Here is a 24,224-nt window from a genome sequence, read left to right on the forward strand (position 1 = left end):
GCTTAAACTCACTCAATAATTCCGTACTCTGCAGAAGACTGGTAGCCTGTAGTCCGCCGGTCGTCCATCGCAAGTTGGACTTTTGTATTGGAATGGCAATTTCTTTTTTATTCAGAGTTGGATTAGGTAATTCCGGATCCTCTTGATAACCTTAACACACCAATAAAGACTAATGAGCAATATTTATACTTTCGTTTCGTTTGAACTATGGTTACCTTATTCGTAATCAGCAAACAAAGTTTTTAAGGAAATCTTAATTATTTTAATATTCGAAACTTGATTTACTATTCAGAACTGTCACTTTTTCATTAAAAAGTGCCAGAAAGAGTCATTGAAATGGTTAAAATATTAGTTTTAATGTCTCAAGTCATCACCTCAAAAGAATATAAAAAGGGAAGGAAATGTCGGTCAATTACAGTAACAGTGGAATTTCCAGCAGCCACTGGGTAACGCGGCTTAAAATACTTCCGAGAATAGAATTCCTAATGTGAAAGTGAAAATGTGTGTATCTAAAATACTCATCCTTTCGATTTGTCTAATAACACCGTTTTGCATTAAGTGTGAAAAGCCTTCAGCTCTGGGAAAGGAAAATATATGCTATTCGCATTTTAAACGGAAATTTAAGGACGCGCAAAGTTCGCTAGAAAATGAAGTTAGAAGTTGTAGTGAGAGTGATTTGTATTGTGAAGAAATCGCAACTAAAGTGTTCTCATTACAAAAGATCCAAATCCAAAAAGAATTCGAGTTCTGTAAGAAAGCGGAATGTGATAAATTTGCAACCACTATAATCGGACAAACTTTAAAATCTCGATTAAGGCGGGAATATTGCAAAAAATTTATCGTAAACGATGATTTAAACGGCGCACGAAAACGCAGAAGTGCTTCATACAGTTCGGAAGATTCCAGTGGAAACGATTTCTCCCCATCATTCGAAGAATATAGTGAAACAGGGAGCAAATCGGATTCACGTGATATGTACAATGATGCTTCGGTTTCGGACAACGACAAGAGCGCACCGAGTGTTGAAACAAGCGAGACTGAATCTTCTGATGAATATTTAGAGTCTGAAAGTTTCGAATCTTCAGAGGCTTCAAAGTCCAAAACACATGAAATTTCAGAATCTGAAACTGACGAATCTTCAGAGTCGGAAACTAATATTTCTTCAAAGTCAATGTCTAAAACTTCGGAATATTCAGAGACTGAAACCTGGGAGTCTTCAAAACCTAAGACCGATGTCATTTCAGAATCTGAGCTGGATGAATGCTGGGAGGAGTTGGAAACTAACGAATCTTCAAAGTCTGGATCCTGCGAACTTTCTAAGTCTGAAACTTCCGACTCTTCAGAGTCTGAAACTTGGGAGACTTCAAAGACCGAAACAGATGAAACAGAGGAATTTTCAAAATTGGAAACTAATGAATCTTCCGACTCTTCAGAGTCTGAAACTTGGGAGTCTTCCAAGTCCGAAACAGATGAAACTGACGAATATTCAAAATCGGAAACTAATGAATCTTCACGGTCTGGGTCATGGCAAATTTCTCAGTCTGAAAGTTCCGACTCTTCAGAGTCTAAAAGCTGGGCCTCTTCAAAGTCCGAAACAAATGAATTGTCAGGATCTGACACAAACGAATATTCAAAATGGGAAACTAATGAATCTTCAAGGTCTGGATCATGGCAAATTTCTAAGTCGGATAGTTCCGAATCTTCAGAGGCCAAAACTGACGATTCGTCAGAATCAGAGAAGTCAAGTGCAACCAAAGAGTCGGGCGAAACGCCATCTTCCTCAGAAACTGATTCTTCAGAGTCCAAAACTGATGATTCGTCAGAATCAGAAAAATCAAGTGAAACCAAAGAGTCGGGAGAAACACCATCTTCCTCAGAAACTGATACATATAAAAGTTCCAGCAAAGGAACTACCAAATTTTCTAAGGAAACGAACTACAGCCAAACTACAGAATCAATTGATTCTCCACAAAAGTCCACGACTCAACTATCTACAGAAAAACCATATATCACAAATGCCACCACAGTTATTTCAATTGGAAGTAACGAGCCAACAAAAAAACCTTCAACATTACCTGACGCAAATATGAAAACAACGTCCATAGCTTATAGAAGTTCGCAACATGTACCTCAACAAACCACAGATAGTTCTACGAAAGTATCTGAAAATGAACAATATTCAACTACGATCGTATCTGGTACATCCTCTACGAATATTGCATCAACAGTTAACCCTTCCACCTACTCTGGAGAAACATCAACAGTAACGCATTCCGATATTTTACAGCAGGAAACTGACAGTTCTACGAAAGTATCTGAAAATGAAAAATATTCAACTACGATCGTATCTGGTACATCCTCTTCAAATATTGCATCAACAGTTAACCCCTCCACCTACTCTGGTGAAATATCAACAGTAACGCATTCCGATATTTCACAGCAGGAAACTGACGGTTCTACGAAAGTATCTGAAAATGAACAATATTCAACTACGATCGTATCTGGTACATCCTCTTCGAATATTGCATCAACAGTTAACCCTTCCACCTACTCTGGAGAAACATCAACAGTAACGCATTCCGATATTTCACAGCAGGAAACTGACGGTTCTGCGAAAGTATCTGAAAATGAACAATATTCAACTACGATCGTATCTGGTACATCCTCTTCGAATATTGCATCAACAGTTAACCCTTCCACCTACTCTGGAGAAACATCAACAGTAACGCATTCCGATATTTCGCAGCAGGAAACTGACGGTTCTACGAAAGTATCTGAAAATGAACAATATTCAACTACGATCGTATCTGGTACATCCTCTTCGAATATTGCATCAACAGTTAACCCTTCCACCTACTCTGGAGAAACATCAACAGTAACGCATTCCGATATTTCGCAGCAGGAAACTGACGGTTCTACGAAAGTATCTGAAAATGAACAATATTCAACTACGATCGTATCTGGTACATCCTCTTCGAATATTGCATCAACAGTTAACCCTTCCACCTACTCTGGAGAAACATCAACAGTAACGCATTCCGATATTTCACAGCAGGAAACTGACGGTTCTACGAAAGTATCTGAAAATGAACAATATTCAACTACGATCGTATCTGGTACATCCTCTTCGAATATTGCATCAACAGTTAACCCTTCCACCTACTCTGGAGAAACATCAACAGTAACGCATTCCGATATTTCGCAGCAGGAAACTGACGGTTCTACGAAAGTATCTGAAAATGAACAATATTCAACTACGATCGTATCTGGTACATCCTCTTCGAATATTGCATCAACAGTTAACCCCTCCACCTACTCTGGAGAAATATCAACAGTAACGCATTCCGATATTTCACAGCAGGAAACTGACGGTTCTACGAAAGTATCTGAAAATGAACAATATTCAACTACGATCGTATCTGGTACATCCTCTTCGAATATTGCATCAACAGTTAACCCTTCCACCTACTCTGGAGAAACATCAACAGTAACGCATTCCGATATTTCGCAGCAGGAAACTGACGGTTCTACGAAAGTATCTGAAAATGAACAATATTCAACTACGATCGTATCTGGTACATCCTCTTCGAATATTGCATCAACAGTTAACCCCTCCACCTACTCTGGAGAAATATCAACGGTAACGCATTCCGATATTTCACAACAGGAAACTGACGGTTCTACGAAAGTATCTGAAAATGAACAATATTCAACTACGATCGTATCTGGTACATCCTCTTCGAACATTGCATCAACAGTTAACCCTTCCACCTACTCTGGAGAAACATCAACAGTAACGCATTCCGATATTTCACAGCAGGAAACTGACGGTTCTACGAAAGTATCTGAAAATGAACAATATTCAACTACGATCGTATCTGGTACATCCTCTTCGAACATTGCATCAACAGTTAACCCTTCCACCTACTCTGGAGAAACATCAACAGTAACGCATTCCGATATTTCACAGCAGGAAACTGACGGTTCTACGAAAGTATCTGAAAATGAACAATATTCAACTACGATCGTATCTGGTACATCCTCTTCGAATATTGCATCAACAGTTAACCCTTCCACCTACTCTGGAGAAACATCAACAGTAACGCATTCCGATATTTCACAGCAGGAAACTGACGGTTCTACGAAAGTATCTGAAAATGAACAATATTCAACTACGATCGTATCTGGTACATCCTCTTCGAACATTGCATCAACAGTTAACCCTTCCACCTACTCTGGAGAAACATCAACAGTAACGCATTCCGATATTTCACAGCAGGAAACTGACGGTTCTACGAAAGTATCTGAAAATGAACAATATTCAACTACGATCGTATCTGGTACATCCTCTTCGAACATTGCATCAACAGTTAACCCTTCCACCTACTCTGGAGAAACATCAACAGTAACGCATTCCGATATTTCACAGCAGGAAACTGACGGTTCTACGAAAGTATCTGAAAATGAACAATATTCAACTACGATCGTATCTGGTACATCCTCTTCGAACATTGCATCAACAGTTAACCCTTCCACCTACTCTGGAGAAACATCAACAGTAACGCATTCCGATATTTCACAGCAGGAAACTGACGGTTCTACGAAAGTATCTGAAAATGAACAATATTCAACTACGATCGTATCTGGTACATCCTCTTCGAACATTGCATCAACAGTTAACCCTTCCACCTACTCTGGAGAAACATCAACAGTAACGCATTCCGATATTTCACAGCAGGAAACTGACGGTTCTACGAAAGTATCTGAAAATGAACAATATTCAACTACGATCGTATCTGGTACATCCTCTTCGAACATTGCATCAACAGTTAACCCTTCCACCTACTCTGGAGAAACATCAACAGTAACGCATTCCGATATTTCACAGCAGGAAACTGACGGTTCTACGAAAGTATCTGAAAATGAACAATATTCAACTACGATCGTATCTGGTACATCCTCTTCGAATATTGCATCAACAGTTAACCCTTCCACCTACTCTGGAGAAACATCAACAGTAACGCATTCCGATATTTCACAGCAGGAAACTGACGGTTCTACGAAAGTATCTGAAAATGAACAATATTCAACTACGATCGTATCTGGTACATCCTCTTCGAATATTGCATCAACAGTTAACCCTTCCACCTACTCTGGAGAAACATCAACAGTAACGCATTCCGATATTTCGCAGCAGGAAACTGACGGTTCTACGAAAGTATCTGAAAATGAACAATATTCAACTACGATCGTATCTGGTACATCCTCTTCGAATATTGCATCAACAGTTAACCCCTCCACCTACTCTGGAGAAATATCAACAGTAACGCATTCCGATATTTCACAGCAGGAAACTGACGGTTCTACGAAAGTATCTGAAAATGAACAATATTCAACTACGATCGTATCTGGTACATCCTCTTCGAATATTGCATCAACAGTTAACCCTTCCACCTACTCTGGAGAAACATCAACAGTAACGCATTCCGATATTTCGCAGCAGGAAACTGACGGTTCTACGAAAGTATCTGAAAATGAACAATATTCAACTACGATCGTATCTGGTACATCCTCTTCGAATATTGCATCAACAGTTAACCCCTCCACCTACTCTGGAGAAATATCAACGGTAACGCATTCCGATATTTCACAACAGGAAACTGACGGTTCTACGAAAGTATCTGAAAATGAACAATATTCAACTACGATCGTATCTGGTACATCCTCTTCGAACATTGCATCAACAGTTAACCCTTCCACCTACTCTGGAGAAACATCAACAGTAACGCATTCCGATATTTCACAGCAGGAAACTGACGGTTCTACGAAAGTATCTGAAAATGAACAATATTCAACTACGATCGTATCTGGTACATCCTCTTCGAACATTGCATCAACAGTTAACCCTTCCACCTACTCTGGAGAAACATCAACAGTAACGCATTCCGATATTTCACAGCAGGAAACTGACGGTTCTACGAAAGTATCTCAAAATGAACAATATTCAACTACGATCGTATCTGGTACATCCTCTTCGAATATTGCATCAACAGTTAACCCCTCCACCTACTCTGGAGAAATATCAACAGTAACGCATTCCGATATTTCACAGCAGGAAACTGACGGTTCTAGGAAAGTGTCTGAAAATGAACAATATTCAACTACGATCGTATCTGGTACATCCTCTTCGAACATTGCATCAACAGTTAACCCTTCCACCTACTCTGGAGAAACATCAACAGTAACGCATTCCGATATTTCACAGCAGGAAACTGACGGTTCTACGAAAGTATCTGAAAATGAACAATATTCAACTACGATCGTATCTGGTACATCCTCTTCGAACATTGCATCAACAGTTAACCCTTCCACCTACTCTGGAGAAACATCAACAGTAACGCATTCCGATATTTCACAGCAGGAAACTGACGGTTCTACGAAAGTATCTGAAAATGAACAATATTCAACTACGATCGTATCTGGTACATCCTCTTCGAATATTGTATCAACAGTTAACCCCTCCACCTACTCTGGAGAAATATCAACAGTAACGCATTCCGATATTTCACAGCAGGAAACTGACGGTTCTAGGAAAGTATCTGAAAATGAACAATATTCAACTACGATCGTATCTGGTACATCCTCTTCGAACATTGCATCAACAGTTAACCCTTCCACCTACTCTGGAGAAACATCAACAGTAACGCATTCCGATATTTCACAGCAGGAAACTGACGGTTCTACGAAAGTATCTGAAAATGAACAATATTCAACTACGATCGTATCTGGTACATCCTCTTCGAATATTGCATCAACAGTTAACCCCTCCACCTACTCTGGAGAAATATCAACGGTAACGCATTCCGATATTTCACAGCAGGAAACTGACGGTTCTAGGAAAGTATCTGAAAATGAACAATATTCAACTACGATCGTATCTGGTACATCCTCTTCGAATATTGCATCAACAGTTAACCCCTCCACCTACTCTGGAGAAATATCAACAGTAACGCATTCCGATATTTCACAGCAGGAAACTGACGGTTCTACGAAAGTATCTGAAAATGAACAATATTCAACTGCGATCGTATCTGGTACATCCTCTTCGAATATTGCATCAACAGTTAACCCTTCCACCTACTCTGGAGAAACATCAAGAGTAACGCATTCCGATATTTCACAGCAGGAAACTGACGGTTCTACGAAAGTATCTGAAAATGAACAATATTCAACTACGATCGTATCTGGTACATCCTCTTCGATTATTGCATCAACAGTTAACCCCTCCACCTACTCTGGAGAAACATCAACAGTAACGCATTCCGATATTTCACAGCAGGAAACTGACGGTTCCACGAAAGTATCTGAAAATGAACAATATTCAACTACGATCGTATCTGGTACATTCTCTTCGAATATTGCATCAACAGTTAACCCCTCCACCTACTCTGGAGAAATATCAACAGTAACGCATTCCGATATTTCACAGCAGGAAACTGACGGTTCTACGAAAGTATCTGAAAATGAACAATATTCAACTACGATCGTATCTGGTACATCCTCTTCGAATATTGCATCAACAGTTAACCCCTCCACCTACTCTGGAGAAATATCAACAGTAACGCATTCCGATATTTCACAGCAGGAAACTGACGGTTCTACGAAAGTATCTGAAAATGAACAATATTCAACTACGATCGTATCTGGTACATCCTCTTCGAATATTGCATCAACAGTTAACGCCTCCACCTACTCTGGAGAAATATCAACAGTAACGCATTCCGATATTTCACAGCAGGAAACTGACGGTTCTACGAAAGTATCTGAAAATGAACAATATTCAACTACGATCGTATCTGGTACATCCTCTTCGAATATTGCATCAACAGTTAACCCTTCCACCTACTCTGGAGAAACATCAACAGTAACGCATTCCGATATTTCGCAGCAGGAAACTGACGGTTCTACGAAAGTATCTGAAAATGAACAATATTCAACTACGATCGTGTTTGGTACATCCTCTTCGAATATTGCATCAACAGTTAACCCCTCCACCTACTCTGGAGAAATATCAACAGTAACGCATTCCGATATTTCACAGCAGGAAACTGACGGTTCTACGAAAGTATCTGAAAATGAACAATATTCAACTACGATCGTATCTGGCACATCCTCTTCGAATATTGCATCAACAGTTAACCCCTCCACCTACTCTGGAGAAATATCAACAGTAACGCATTCCGATATTTCACAGCAGGAAACTGACGGTTCTACGAAAGTATCTGAAAATGAACAATATTCAACAACGATCGTATCTGGTACATCCTCTTCGAATATTGCATCAACAGTTAACCCTTCCACCTACTCTGGAGAAACATCAACAGTAACGCATTCCGATATTTCACAGCAGGAAACTGACGGTTCTGCGAAAGTATCTGAAAATGAACAATATTCAACTACGATCGTATCTGGTACATCCTCTTCGAATATTGCATCAACAGTTAACCCTTCCACCTACTCTGGAGAAACATCAACAGTAACGCATTCCGATATTTCGCAGCAGGAAACTGACGGTTCTACGAAAGTATCTGAAAATGAACAATATTCAACTACGATCGTATCTGGTACATCCTCTTCGAATATTGCATCAACAGTTAACCCTTCCACCTACTCTGGAGAAACATCAACAGTAACGCATTCCGATATTTCGCAGCAGGAAACTGACGGTTCTACGAAAGTATCTGAAAATGAACAATATTCAACTACGATCGTATCTGGTACATCCTCTTCGAATATTGCATCAACAGTTAACCCTTCCACCTACTCTGGAGAAACATCAACAGTAACGCATTCCGATATTTCACAGCAGGAAACTGACGGTTCTACGAAAGTATCTGAAAATGAACAATATTCAACTACGATCGTATCTGGTACATCCTCTTCGAATATTGCATCAACAGTTAACCCTTCCACCTACTCTGGAGAAACATCAACAGTAACGCATTCCGATATTTCACAGCAGGAAACTGACGGTTCTACGAAAGTATCTGAAAATGAACAATATTCAACTACGATCGTATCTGGTACATCCTCTTCGAATATTGCATCAACAGTTAAACCTTCCACCTACTCTGGAGAAACATCAACAGTAACGCATTCCGATATTTCGCAGCAGGAAACTGACGGTTCTACGAAAGTATCTGAAAATGAACAATATTCAACTACGATCGTATCTGGTACATCCTCTTCGAATATTGCATCAACAGTTAACCCCTCCACCTACTCTGGAGAAATATCAACAGTAACGCATTCCGATATTTCACAGCAGGAAACTGACGGTTCTACGAAAGTATCTGAAAATGAACAATATTCAACAACGATCGTATCTGGTACATCCTCTTCGAATATTGCATCAACAGTTAACCCTTCCACCTACTCTGGAGAAACATCAACAGTAACGCATTCCGATATTTCGCAGCAGGAAACTGACGGTTCTACGAAAGTATCTGAAAATGAACAATATTCAACTACGATCGTATCTGGTACATCCTCTTCGAATATTGCATCAACAGTTAACCCCTCCACCTACTCTGGAGAAATATCAACAGTAACGCATTCCGATATTTCACAGCAGGAAACTGACGGTTCTACGAAAGTATCTGAAAATGAACAATATTCAACTACGATCGTATCTGGTACATCCTCTTCGAATATTGCATCAACAGTTAACCCTTCCACCTACTCTGGAGAAACATCAACAGTAACGCATTCCGATATTTCGCAGCAGGAAACTGACGGTTCTACGAAAGTATCTGAAAATGAACAATATTCAACTACGATCGTATCTGGTACATCCTCTTCGAATATTGCATCAACAGTTAACCCCTCCACCTACTCTGGAGAAATATCAACGGTAACGCATTCCGATATTTCACAACAGGAAACTGACGGTTCTACGAAAGTATCTGAAAATGAACAATATTCAACTACGATCGTATCTGGTACATCCTCTTCGAACATTGCATCAACAGTTAACCCTTCCACCTACTCTGGAGAAACATCAACAGTAACGCATTCCGATATTTCACAGCAGGAAACTGACGGTTCTACGAAAGTATCTGAAAATGAACAATATTCAACTACGATCGTATCTGGTACATCCTCTTCGAACATTGCATCAACAGTTAACCCCTCCACCTACTCTGGAGAAATATCAACAGTAACGCATTCCGATATTTCACAGCAGGAAACTGACGGTTCTAGGAAAGTGTCTGAAAATGAACAATATTCAACTACGATCGTATCTGGTACATCCTCTTCGAACATTGCATCAACAGTTAACCCTTCCACCTACTCTGGAGAAACATCAACAGTAACGCATTCCGATATTTCACAGCAGGAAACTGACGGTTCTACGAAAGTATCTGAAAATGAACAATATTCAACTACGATCGTATCTGGTACATCCTCTTCGAACATTGCATCAACAGTTAACCCTTCCACCTACTCTGGAGAAACATCAACAGTAACGCATTCCGATATTTCACAGCAGGAAACTGACGGTTCTACGAAAGTATCTGAAAATGAACAATATTCAACTACGATCGTATCTGGTACATCCTCTTCGAATATTGTATCAACAGTTAACCCCTCCACCTACTCTGGAGAAATATCAACAGTAACGCATTCCGATATTTCACAGCAGGAAACTGACGGTTCTAGGAAAGTATCTGAAAATGAACAATATTCAACTACGATCGTATCTGGTACATCCTCTTCGAACATTGCATCAACAGTTAACCCTTCCACCTACTCTGGAGAAACATCAACAGTAACGCATTCCGATATTTCACAGCAGGAAACTGACGGTTCTACGAAAGTATCTGAAAATGAACAATATTCAACTACGATCGTATCTGGTACATCCTCTTCGAATATTGCATCAACAGTTAACCCCTCCACCTACTCTGGAGAAATATCAACAGTAACGCATTCCGATATTTCACAGCAGGAAACTGACGGTTCTAGGAAAGTATCTGAAAATGAACAATATTCAACTATGATCGTATCTGGTACATCCTCTTCGAACATTGCATCAACAGTTAACCCTTCCACCTACTCTGGAGAAACATCAACAGTAACGCATTCCGATATTTCACAGCAGGAAACTGACGGTTCTACGAAAGTATCTGAAAATGAACAATATTCAACTACGATCGTATCTGGTACATCCTCTTCGAACATTGCATCAACAGTTAACCCTTCCACCTACTCTGGAGAAACATCAACAGTAACGCATTCCGATATTTCACAGCAGGAAACTGACGGTTCTACGAAAGTATCTGAAAATGAACAATATTCAACTACGATCGTATCTGGTACATCCTCTTCGAATATTGCATCAACAGTTAACCCCTCCACCTACTCTGGAGAAATATCAACGGTAACGCATTCCGATATTTCACAGCAGGAAACTGACGGTTCTAGGAAAGTATCTGAAAATGAACAATATTCAACTACGATCGTATCTGGTACATCCTCTTCGAATATTGCATCAACAGTTAACCCCTCCACCTACTCTGGAGAAATATCAACAGTAACGCATTCCGATATTTCACAGCAGGAAACTGACGGTTCTAGGAAAGTATCTGAAAATGAACAATATTCAACTACGATCGTATCTGGTACATCCTCTTCGAACATTGCATCAACAGTTAACCCTTCCACCTACTCTGGAGAAACATCAACAGTAACGCATTCCGATATTTCACAGCAGGAAACTGACGGTTCTACGAAAGTATCTGAAAATGAACAATATTCAACTACGATCGTATCTGGTACATCCTCTTCGAATATTGCATCAACAGTTAACCCCTCCACCTACTCTGGAGAAATATCAACGGTAACGCATTCCGATATTTCACAGCAGGAAACTGACGGTTCTAGGAAAGTATCTGAAAATGAACAATATTCAACTACGATCGTATCTGGTACATCCTCTTCGAATATTGCATCAACAGTTAACCCCTCCACCTACTCTGGAGAAATATCAACAGTAACGCATTCCGATATTTCACAGCAGGAAACTGACGGTTCTACGAAAGTATCTGAAAATGAACAATATTCAACTGCGATCGTATCTGGTACATCCTCTTCGAATATTGCATCAACAGTTAACCCTTCCACCTACTCTGGAGAAACATCAAGAGTAACGCATTCCGATATTTCACAGCAGGAAACTGACGGTTCTACGAAAGTATCTGAAAATGAACAATATTCAACTACGATCGTATCTGGTACATCCTCTTCGATTATTGCATCAACAGTTAACCCCTCCACCTACTCTGGAGAAACATCAACAGTAACGCATTCCGATATTTCACAGCAGGAAACTGACGGTTCCACGAAAGTATCTGAAAATGAACAATATTCAACTACGATCGTATCTGGTACATTCTCTTCGAATATTGCATCAACAGTTAACCCCTCCACCTACTCTGGAGAAATATCAACAGTAACGCATTCCGATATTTCACAGCAGGAAACTGACGGTTCTACGAAAGTATCTGAAAATGAACAATATTCAACTACGATCGTATCTGGTACATCCTCTTCGAATATTGCATCAACAGTTAACCCCTCCACCTACTCTGGAGAAATATCAACAGTAACGCATTCCGATATTTCACAGCAGGAAACTGACGGTTCTACGAAAGTATCTGAAAATGAACAATATTCAACTACGATCGTATCTGGTACATCCTCTTCGAATATTGCATCAACAGTTAACGCCTCCACCTACTCTGGAGAAATATCAACAGTAACGCATTCCGATATTTCACAGCAGGAAACTGACGGTTCTACGAAAGTATCTGAAAATGAACAATATTCAACTACGATCGTATCTGGTACATCCTCTTCGAATATTGCATCAACAGTTAACCCTTCCACCTACTCTGGAGAAACATCAACAGTAACGCATTCCGATATTTCACAGCAGGAAACTGACGGTTCTACGAAAGTATCTGAAAATGAACAATATTCAACTACGATCGTATCTGGTACATCCTCTTCGAATATTGCATCAACAGTTAACCCCTCCACCTACTCTGCAGAAATATCAACAGTAACGCATTCCGATATTTCACAGCAGGAAACTGACGGTTCTACGAAAGTATCTGAAAATGAACAATATTCAACTACGATCGTATCTGGTACATCCTCTTCGAATATTGCATCAACAGTTAACCCCTCCACCTACTCTGGAGAAATATCAACAGTAACGCATTCCGATATTTCACAGCAGGAAACTGACGGTTCTACGAAAGTATCTGAAAATGAACAATATTCAACTACGATCGTATCTGGTACATCCTCTTCGAATATTGCATCAACAGTTAACCCCTCCACCTACTCTGGAGAAATATCAACAGTAACGCATTCCGATATTTCACAGCAGGAAACTGACGGTTCTACGAAAGTATCTGAAAATGAACAATATTCAACTACGATCGTATCTGGTACATTCTCTTCGAATATTGCATCAACAGTTAACCCCTCCACCTACTCTGGAGAAATATCAACAGTAACGCATTCCGATATTTCACAGCAGGAAACTGACGGTTCTACGAAAGTATCTGAAAATGAACAATATTCAACTACGATCGTATCTGGTACATCCTCTTCGAATATTGCATCAACAGTTAACCCCTCCACCTACTCTGGAGAAATATCAACAGTAACGCATTCCGATATTTCACAGCAGGAAACTGACGGTTCTACGAAAGTATCTGAAAATGAACAATATTCAACTACGATCGTATCTGGTACATTCTCTTCGAATATTGCATCAACAGTTAACCCCTCCACCTACTCTGGAGAAATATCAACAGTAACGCATTCCGATATTTCACAGCAGGAAACTGACGGTTCTACGAAAGTATCTGAAAATGAACAATATTCAACTACGATCGTATCTGGTACATCCTCTTCGAATATTGCATCAACAGTTAACCCCTCCACCTACTCTGGAGAAATATCAACAGTAACGCATTCCGATATTTCACAGCAGGAAACTGACGGTTCTACGAAAGTATCTGAAAATGAACAATATTCAACTACGATCGTATCTGGTACATCCTCTTCGAATATTGCATCAACAGTTAACCCCTCCACCTACTCTGCAGAAATATCAACAGTAACGCATTCCGATATTTCACAGCAGGAAACTGACGGTTCTACGAAAGTATCTGAAAATGAACAATATTCAACTACGATCGTATCTGGTACATCCTCTTCGAATATTGCATCAACAGTTAACCCCTCCACCTACTCTGGAGAAATATCAACAGTAACGCATTCCGATATTTCACAGCAGGAAACTGACGGTTCTACGAAAGTATCTGAAAATGAACAATATTCAACTACGATCGTATCTGGTACATCCTCTTCGAATATTGCATCAACAGTTAACCCCTCCACCTACTCTGGAGAAATATCAACAGTAACGCATTCCGATATTTCACAGCAGGAAACTGACGGTTCTACGAAAGTATCTGAAAATGAACAATATTCAACTACGATCGTATCTGGTACATTCTCTTCGAATATTGCATCAACAGTTAACCCCTCCACCTACTCTGGAGAAATATCAACAGTAACGCATTCCGATATTTCACAGCAGGAAACTGACGGTTCTACGAAAGTATCTGAAAATGAACAATATTCAACTACGATCGTATCTGGTACATCCTCTTCGAATATTGCATCAACAGTTAACCCCTCCACCTACTCTGGAGAAATATCAACAGTAACGCATTCCGATATTTCACAGCAGGAAACTGACGGTTCTACGAAAGTATCTGAAAATGAACAATATTCAACTACGATCGTATCTGGTACATCCTCTTCGAATATTGCATCAACAGTTAACCCCTCCACCTACTCTGGAGAAATATCAACAGTAACGCATTCCGATATTTCACAGCAGGAAACTGACGGTTCTACGAAAGTATCTGAAAATGAACAATATTCAACTACGATCGTATCTGGTACATCCTCTTCGAATATTGCATCAACAGTTAACGCCTCCACCTACTCTGGAGAAATATCAACGGTAACGCTTTCCGATATTTCACAGCAGGAAACTGACGGTTCTACGAAAGTATCTGAAAATGAACAATATTCAACTACGATCGTATCTGGTACATCCTCTTCGAATATTGCATCAACAGTTAACCCCTCCACCTACTCTGGAGAAATATCAACAGTAACGCATTCAGATATTTCACAGCAGGAAACTGACGGTTCTACGAAAGTATCTGAAAATGAACAATATTCAACTACGATCGTATCTGGTACATTCTCTTCGAATATTGCATCAACAGTTAACCCCTCCACCTACTCTGGAGAAATATCAACAGTAACGCATTCCGATATTTCACAGCAGGAAACTGACGGTTCTACGAAAGTATCTGAAAATGAACAATATTCAACTACGATCGTATCTGGTACATTCTCTTCGAATATTGCATCAACAGTTAACCCCTCCACCTACTCTGGAGAAATATCAACAGTAACGCATTCCGATACTTCACAGCAGGAAACTGACGGTTCTACGAAAGTATCTGAAAATGAACAATATTCAACTACGATCGTATCTGGTACATCCTCTTCGAATATTGCATCAACAGTTAACGCCTCCACCTACTCTGGAGAAATATCAACGGTAACGCTTTCCGATATTTCACAGCAGGAAACTGACGGTTCTACGAAAGTATCTGAAAATGAACAATATTCAACTACGATCGTATCTGGTACATCCTCTTCGAATATTGCATCAACAGTTAACCCCTCCACCTACTCTGGAGAAATATCAACAGTAACGCATTCAGATATTTCACAGCAGGAAACTGACGGTTCTACGAAAGTATCTGAAAATGAACAATATTCAACTACGATCGTATCTGGTACATTCTCTTCGAATATTGCATCAACAGTTAACCCCTCCACCTACTCTGGAGAAATATCAACAGTAACGCATTCCGATATTTCACAGCAGGAAACTGACGGTTCTACGAAAGTATCTGAAAATGAACAATATTCAACTACGATCGTATCTGGTACATCCTCTTCGAATATTGCATCAACAGTTAACCCCTCCACCTACTCTGGAGAAATATCAACAGTAACGCATTCAGATATTTCACAGCAGGAAACTGACGGTTCTACGAAAGTATCTGAAAATGAACAATATTCAACTACGATCGTATCTGGTACATTCTCTTCGAATATTGCATCAACAGTTAACCCCTCCACCTACTCTGGAGAAATATCAACAGTAACGCATTCCGATATTTCACAGCAGGAAACTGACGGTTCTACGAAAGTATCTGAAAATGAACAATATTCAACTACGATCGTATCTGGTACATTCTCTTCGAATATTGCATCAACAGTTAACCCCTCCACCTACTCTGGAGAAATATCAACAGTAACGCATTCCGATACTTCACAGCAGGAAACTGACGGTTCTACGAAAGTATCTGAAAATGAACAATATTCAACTACGATCGTATCTGGTACATCCTCTTCGAATATTGCATCAACAGTTAACGCCTCCACCTACTCTGGAGAAATATCAACAGTAACGCATTCCGATATTTCACAGCAGGAAACTGACGGTTCTACGAAAGTATCTGAAAATGAACAATATTCAACTACGATCGTATCTGGTACATCCTCTTCGAATATTGCATCAACAGTTAACCCCTCCACCTACTCTGGAGAAATATCAACAGTAACGCATTCCGATATTTCACAGCAGGAAACTGACGGTTCTACGAAAGTATCTGAAAATGAACAATATTCAACTACGATCGTATCTGGTACATCCTCTTCGAATATTGCATCAACAGTTAACGCCTCCACCTACTCTGGAGAAATATCAACAGTAACGCATTCCGATATTTCACAGCAGGAAACTGACGGTTCTACGAAAGTATCTGAAAATGAACAACATTCAACTACGATCGTATCTGGTACATCCTCTTCGAATATTGCATCAACAGTTAACCCCTCCACCTACTCTGGAGAAATATCAACGGTAACGCTTTCCGATATTTCACAGCAGGAAACTGACGGTTCTACGAAAGTATCTGAAAATGAACAATATTCAACTACGATCGTATCTGGTACATCCTCTTCGAATATTGCATCAACAGTTAACCCCTCCACCTACTCTATAGAAATATCAACAGTAACGCATTCCGATATTTCACAGCAGGAAACTGACGGTTCTACGAAAGTATCTGAAAATGAACAATATTCAACTACGATCGTATCTGGTACATCCTCTTCGAATATTGCATCAACAGTTAACCCTTCCACCTACTCTGGAGAAACATCAACAGTAACGCATTCCGATATTTCACAGCAGGAAACTGACGGTTCTACGAAAGTATCTGAAAATGAACAATATTCAACTACGATCGTATCTGGTACATCCTCTTCGATTATTGCATCAACAGTTAACCCCTCCACCTACTCTGGAGAAACATCAACAGTAACGCATTCCGATATTTCACAGCAGGAAACTGACGGTTCTACGAAAGTATCTGAAAATGAACAATATTCAACTACGATCGTATCTGGTACATCCTCTTCGAATATTGCATCAACAGTTAACCCCTCCACCTACTCTGGAGAAATATCAACAGTAACGCATTCCGATATTTCACAGCAGGAAACTGACGGTTCTACGAAAGTATCTGAAAATGAACAATATTCAACTACGATCGTATCTGGTACATCCTCTTCGAACATTGCATCAACAGTTAGCCCTTCCACCTACTCTGGAGAAACATCAACAGTAACGCATTCCGATATTTCACAGCAGGAAACTGACGGTTCTACGAAAGTATCTGAAAATGAACAATATTCAACTACGATCGTATCTGGTACATCCTCTTCGAATATTGCATCAACAGTTAACCCCTCCACCTACTCTGGAGAAATATCAACGGTAACGCATTCCGATATTTCACAGCAGGAAACTGACGGTTCTACGAAAGTATCTGAAAATGAACAATATTCAACTACGATCGTATCTGGTACATCCTCTTCGAACATTGCATCAACAGTTAACCCTTCCACCTACTCTGGAGAAACATCAACAGTAACGCATTCCGATATTTCACAGCAGGAAACTGACGGTTCTACGAAAGTATCTGAAAATGAACAATATTCAACTACAATCGTATCTGGTACATCCTCTTCGAACATTGCATCAACAGTTAACCCTTCCACCTACTCTGGAGAAACATCAACAGTAACGCATTCCGATATTTCACAGCAGGAAACTGACGGTTCTACAAAAGTATCTGAAAATGAACAATATTCAACTACGATCGTATCTGGTACATCCTCTTCGAATATTGCATCAACAGTTAATCCTTCCACCTACTCTGGAGAAACATCAACAGTAACGCATTCCGATATTTCACAGCAGGAAACTGACGGTTCTACGAAAGTATCTGAAAATGAACAATATTCAACTACGATCGTATCTGGTACATCCTCTTCGAATATTGCATCAACAGTTAACCCCTCCACCTACTCTGGAGAAATATCAACAGTAACGCATTCCGATATTTCACAGCAGGAAACTGACGGTTCTACGAAAGTATCTGAAAATGAACAATATTCAACTACGATCGTATCTGGTACATCCTCTTCGAATATTGCATCAACAGTTAACCCTTCCACCTACTCTGGAGAAACATCAAGAGTAACGCATTCCGATATTTCACAGCAGGAAACTGACGGTTCTACGAAAGTATCTGAAAATGAACAATATTCAACTACGATCGTATCTGGTACATCCTCTTCGATTATTGCATCAACAGTTAACCCTTCCACCTACTCTGGAGAAACATCAACAGTAACGCATTCCGATATTTCACAGCAGGAAACTGACGGTTCTACGAAAGTATCTGAAAATGAACAGTATTCAACTACGATCTTATCTGGTACATCCTCTTCGAATATTGCATCAACAGTTAACCCTTCCACCTACTCTGGAGAAACATCAACAGTAACGCATTCCGATATTTCACAGCAGGAAACTGACGGTTCTACGAAAGTATCTGAAAATGAACAATATTCAACTACAATCGGGTCCTACACATACTGGCTAGCCGTTGTGAATAGCACTGAAAGTTTTATAGGAATGACTGAAGCAAAAAAAGATTTATCATCTAGTGAATCTGATGGAAGCGGTTCTAGAAATTCGGTAGATTCACCATCTTCTGAAGTTTCTAAATCTTCGGGAGAAAGCAGTGCTTCTTCACTATAAATATAAGGCCATTAGATTGAATGTTGGAAGTTGAACGCTCTGGGAACGTAATAAATAGTTAAGTGTGTATGACTAAGTTCGTAAGGTAATCGTTGGGGGATAGCCAATGCCTTGTCAACAAGTAGTAAATGTAAAATTTATGATTTTTATAATCTCTGCGAGGTGTTGATATATACCATTGAAGCCTCGTAGCGTGTTATCTTTTGTAGCTGTACTAATATATTAGTTTTAAAATCGATTATATGTGAGCACAAGAAAGGAATGACAACAACAATTTGAAAACAGCTAGGCGAAAGCTATTACTAATGTAAAATTATATGTTCGTTTGTATGTAGATTATAAGGTAAAGTAATTGCGAAATCTCCAGCAACAATAAAACTTCGAAAAGACATCGGCATTTTATTGGGCGTTTATGGGAGTTGTAAAAGAATTGTACAAATGCTAAAGAGTCATATTACCTATAAAAAGTTTGAAAATGCTTGTAGTGTCCACAGTTATACATTACCGGTCAATGAGAACGTACATTTAACGTGTTCGCTCGCGAGTCCAAATTTTAAGTGAAAATTTTGAATCGGAAAAAGTATAAAAGAAAGATCCTTGTAAAAATAATTATAACACAATGTACAAGTTAACGATTATTCTGCTAAGCCTTATAGCAGGCACAGCCTTCAGTGCTTCAAGCAATAATGTGCTACGTAACACAGAGCTCAATATATTGCAATTAATGGTGGACACGCGAGACCAGCAACGCGCCAACCCGGAACAAAGTTTAGCCTGCTTTGACTATTACCTCAAAGTTTTGGACGATCACAACGAGGAGTACCGACTAGGCTTTGCAGCGTGCTTGGACGAAGCTGATGATAAAAGGAGCAATGTCGATGCTGCCACACAACCGGAACGCGATGAGATTGAGCAGTCCGCGAAGACATCATGTGAGGCGCTGAACGTTTGCGCTAAACTAGTTGGATCTGTCGACTATTTCAGTTGCTTCTCGAGTACTGTAAGTTGAACTTGTCGGCTGACTGTTGCAGTAAATTGTTTTTAAACAAGTTAATTTTTTTAGGGCAAAGAAAGCACCGAAAGCATGTACGAGATTTCAGCAAATGCTGGCGAATCATTGGCAAAGGTGCGCGAAGAATATCGCGTAATAGAAAGTGCTGAATACCGTTGTACGAATGCAACTGAGCGTCTTTACGTGGAGAAAACCTATAAGACTAACCAGGAACTGCAAAGCTGTCTTCGAGGCGAATCGTCTGTACCAACGACTGTTGCTCCCCCAGAAGTATCCACCTCTAATCCAGAAACCACACCTGCACCAGTAGAGACAACTCCCGAGACTTCAGTGGTACCTGGAGAACCTGAAACCACACCTGCACCAGTAGAGACAACTCCCGAGACTACAGTGGTACCCGGTGAACCAGAAACTACGCCTGCACCAGTAGAGACAACTCCCGAGACTACAGGGGTACCCGGTGAACCAGAAACCACACCTGCACCAGTAGAGACAACTCCCGAGTCTACAGTGGTACCCGGTGAACCAGAAACTACACCTGCACCGGTAGAGACAACTCCCGAGTCTACAGTGGTACCCGGTGAACCAGAAACTACACCCGCACCAGTAGAGACAACTCCCGAGTCTACAATGGTACCTGCTGAACCAGAAACTACACCTGCACCGGTAGAGACAACTCCCGAGTCTACAGTGGTACCCGGTGAACCAGAAACCACACCCGCACCCGAGCCAGAAGCAACAACAGAAAGTGATTTCATGCCTGAAGAAGATCTGTTTGCTATGCGAAAACTTCTCGCTAGACTAAAAAGCAGACTTGCATTGAGCAAGCACTAAACTGAATAGTTGAAATCAATTAAAATCAAAAATTAACTATCTATGTTATCGGATTTAGTATTAAATTGAGAAATCATTTATCAAAAAAAAATAAAATAGAAATTAAAAGTCATTATTTTCTAAGAATTCGAAAAAACTATTTACAAATTGTATTAATTCAAGAGTACAAACTCTATTTTATAAATATACCCTTATTGGAAGAACTCAATTTGTTTTTGTTGTTTTTTTGAAACAAATCTATAATTATCACCTTTAAAAATTCGGTTTTAGAATTGCGGCAGAACTTTCGGCATGTGTGCAGAGCCTCGAGAGCTGTAGAAACACGTGCCATGGTAGCTATGGTGCTCCCAAATTCAATCCAATTAAAGATTATTTAAATGGCACTTCAGTTGAAATCGTTAATTTTTAGTGAACTTTATAAATATGTGGTGTTTGTAGTCATAGATAAGCTTATGAATAGTCATATCAGTTCAATACACTTGCATTTATTAGTGAGATAAGTGGATCGACATTTAGTCACGATGTGGACGGTACTCAGTTTACCAACCGAATTTAATTGTTCCGATTCATTGATAAATTTTTGTAATATCTCGAAATAATATTGCAGATTTATCTATAAGATGCAGGAGTACCGTGTAAACCTATACTGTATAAAAATATTTGAGCTATTGCGCCTTTCCTTAATTGTCGTATATAATCTTATCATTTCTGCGATCTAATATTTAATTCTTAGTAAAGCATACAACTCAAATTGTATGCATACTAAATACTAATACAGATAATAATTTCCGCGAATTCTGGTCTGGACTTCATCTTCTTCTATTTCTTGACAGCTTCTGTAGTAATCATTGTTTAGGGTCCCCAATCTGTATGCATGCCCATCAATCAAACAGTGTTCCGTGAGAACTCATATTAGAATTCTTGTCGTTCCATTTAAATTTCAACAATCGGCAAGTGCGGTACATATTCCATTATCGTTGAACCAACCAGGGATTGCTTCCACTGAGACTCAGACCAAAGAGGAAATATCATTATCGGATTCTAATTGTAACTTTGTGCCCAATCTAACAAGTTCTTCAGCTTCATAGTTAGCTGGTAAATCGCTGTGTTCTGGAACCCATTGCAGATTTATCGTAAAAGAGGAAGCTAGTACTATTAATAGCTCAAGACTTTTTATCACCAACTTCGAAGAAACGCTTAGAGACTTTAGTGATTTGCGGAAGATTCCCAGCGAAATTATTCAGAAAAATATACTTGATGTCTGTCTTGTATTTTTGAGAAACTTTTAGACTGAACTTTGCCGGTAAGACTCGTATTATTTAAATAAACTTAGTCGTATTGCTCTTGGAAATCTGTTGAAATGTTAAATTTCATCCCTTTGTATCTTCAAAGTCTATTATTTTATTATGTTTATTTTTCAAATATTTATTACAAGCGTTATTGAAATGAATCATAAGATTATAATATCGTTTTTTAGTCATTTATACTTTAGACACTTTTAAATACCTGTCACTTATGGGTATGGTATATTTTTCTATTGTTTCCAAGAAACCACAATAGTACGAACGTACCAAATGTATATAGGTGCATTATCAGACACATTTCAGTAGTCAAATCAATTGATAAGGAGTTAAAAGTAACAAAATAATATCTCAGGAACTAAACAGCATGTACCCAGCGCACCTTTGCGAATATCAGTATTATGAATATTATAAGAAAGTTTAAGAAACACATGAAACCTGCCACTTTCTTCGTTTTAGAAATGTACGACTATTTTTGAGATTCGAAATTTTTAAATTATACTTAATAGAATTAAAATCGGTGCGTCATCTGACATCCACTATATCTTACTACTTAATAGAATTTCTATTAATACATTGTGCGTTGGTATAAACGGAAATAAAACATTTAATCAAACACTCCAAAATTTAATCATAATGAGCAATGTAATCGAAAAATTCCCCGCAACTACTTCACATTCATATAAATACCGTTGACCAGTGCTTTGGCAGACCAGTAACAGGTAGACAACAAAGTGTAACAGTTGTGAAGAAATTAAATTAAATAATAATAAAAGTGTATAAAATGGCAGCAAAATCTCTACTCTCTCTTTTGGTGGCAACAATTGCCATCAGCAGCGTCTTGGCACAAACACCCATGGACTGGCAGCCATTGCTCGAGCAGCAAAACTTGGTGCTACGCCAAGTGGTGCAGACATTGCATTTGACGCGTGGCGGACCGGTCGGACCCGAGGAGACCGATGCCTGTTTCGATTGGTATTTGAATAATCAGACTCTGATCAATGAGGCCTACTATAAGGAGTACAATGGTTGCAGAGATAGAGCAACGGCGGCAAAGAAATTGCTGTCAGCACAAAGTGCTTTGGAACGTCAAGATCTTTTGAATGATGGACATGCGCTTTGCTCAGATCTAAGCGCTTGTGAATATGTCGACGACGGTTTGCGATTCTTCCAGTGCTACAGTAAAGCGGTAAGTATTCACCAGAGAATATATGTAATAGGTTGTGTCTACTTACTAATTTAATTTGCTTCTACAGTCTAGCGGCAATAGCGCCAATTTGTTGAATATCACAGTTACCTCGGAACGCATAGCTGACAAATTGACAATTTCATATCAAGCCATCAACGACACCGAACGTGTATGCACCACTGAGGCGCGTGTTAAGAATGTCAATGAGTTGGCTGTCAGCAGAACGTATCTCAATGAATGTTTGAATGGTGACTGGAGCCCACCAAATGCTGTACCAATAGCACCCGAAGAAGTGACTATCGTTCCTACAGCAAGTGCGGAGGAGTCCACTCAGTCTGCCGAAAGTCAGCGGTTACTCGCCCACAACGCAATGGCACGCCTGAGCAAGTGGAACTCCTTGAAACGTGTGTAGGCATGTGAGTTGAGTTGTGGAAAGAAGTTGAGTTATTAAAATTGTAATTAATTATTAAAAGAAGTATTAAAGCAATCGCACAGAAGTTTCAAAATATTTGATTTTAAAGATCTCGATATAAT

The 24,224-nt window shown here is 39.4% G+C and overlaps 3 protein-coding genes across 4 annotated transcripts; all 3 read left to right on the forward strand.

The window, feature by feature from the left end:
- The first annotated feature begins 973 nt into the window (after positions 1–973).
- On the forward strand, positions 974–19,869 carry LOC105209403 (dentin sialophosphoprotein-like). Its single transcript, XM_054233513.1, has 2 exons — positions 974–2,158; positions 19,840–19,869. Exons 1-2 carry the CDS (start codon positions 974–976, stop codon positions 19,867–19,869), a joined length of 1,215 nt encoding a protein of 404 aa, XP_054089488.1.
- Positions 19,870–19,973: 104 nt separating this feature from the next.
- On the forward strand, positions 19,974–21,408 carry LOC105211612 (protein TsetseEP-like). 2 transcript variants are annotated; one of them, XM_054233882.1, is made up of 3 exons: positions 19,974–20,354; positions 20,418–20,664; positions 20,725–21,408. In XM_054233882.1, the coding sequence occupies exons 1-3, from the start codon at positions 19,974–19,976 to the stop codon at positions 21,198–21,200; spliced, it is 1,104 nt and encodes a 367-aa protein (XP_054089857.1). In that variant the 3' UTR covers positions 21,201–21,408. The 2 variants fall into 2 exon arrangements, with proteins under 2 accessions (XP_054089857.1, XP_011181433.3); XM_011183131.3 differs by having other exon boundaries at positions 20,418–21,408.
- A 1,795-nt stretch (positions 21,409–23,203) lies between these two features.
- Positions 23,204–24,187, forward strand: LOC105211613 (uncharacterized). Its single transcript, XM_011183132.3, has 2 exons — positions 23,204–23,690; positions 23,758–24,187. The coding sequence occupies exons 1-2, from the start codon at positions 23,286–23,288 to the stop codon at positions 24,100–24,102; spliced, it is 750 nt and encodes a 249-aa protein (XP_011181434.1). The 5' UTR covers positions 23,204–23,285; the 3' UTR covers positions 24,103–24,187.
- Positions 24,188–24,224: the final 37 nt, after the last annotated feature.

Source organism: Zeugodacus cucurbitae, chromosome 6 (assembly GCF_028554725.1).
Source record: "Zeugodacus cucurbitae isolate PBARC_wt_2022May chromosome 6, idZeuCucr1.2, whole genome shotgun sequence".
Classification (NCBI taxonomy): Eukaryota; Metazoa; Arthropoda; class Insecta; order Diptera; family Tephritidae; genus Zeugodacus; species Zeugodacus cucurbitae.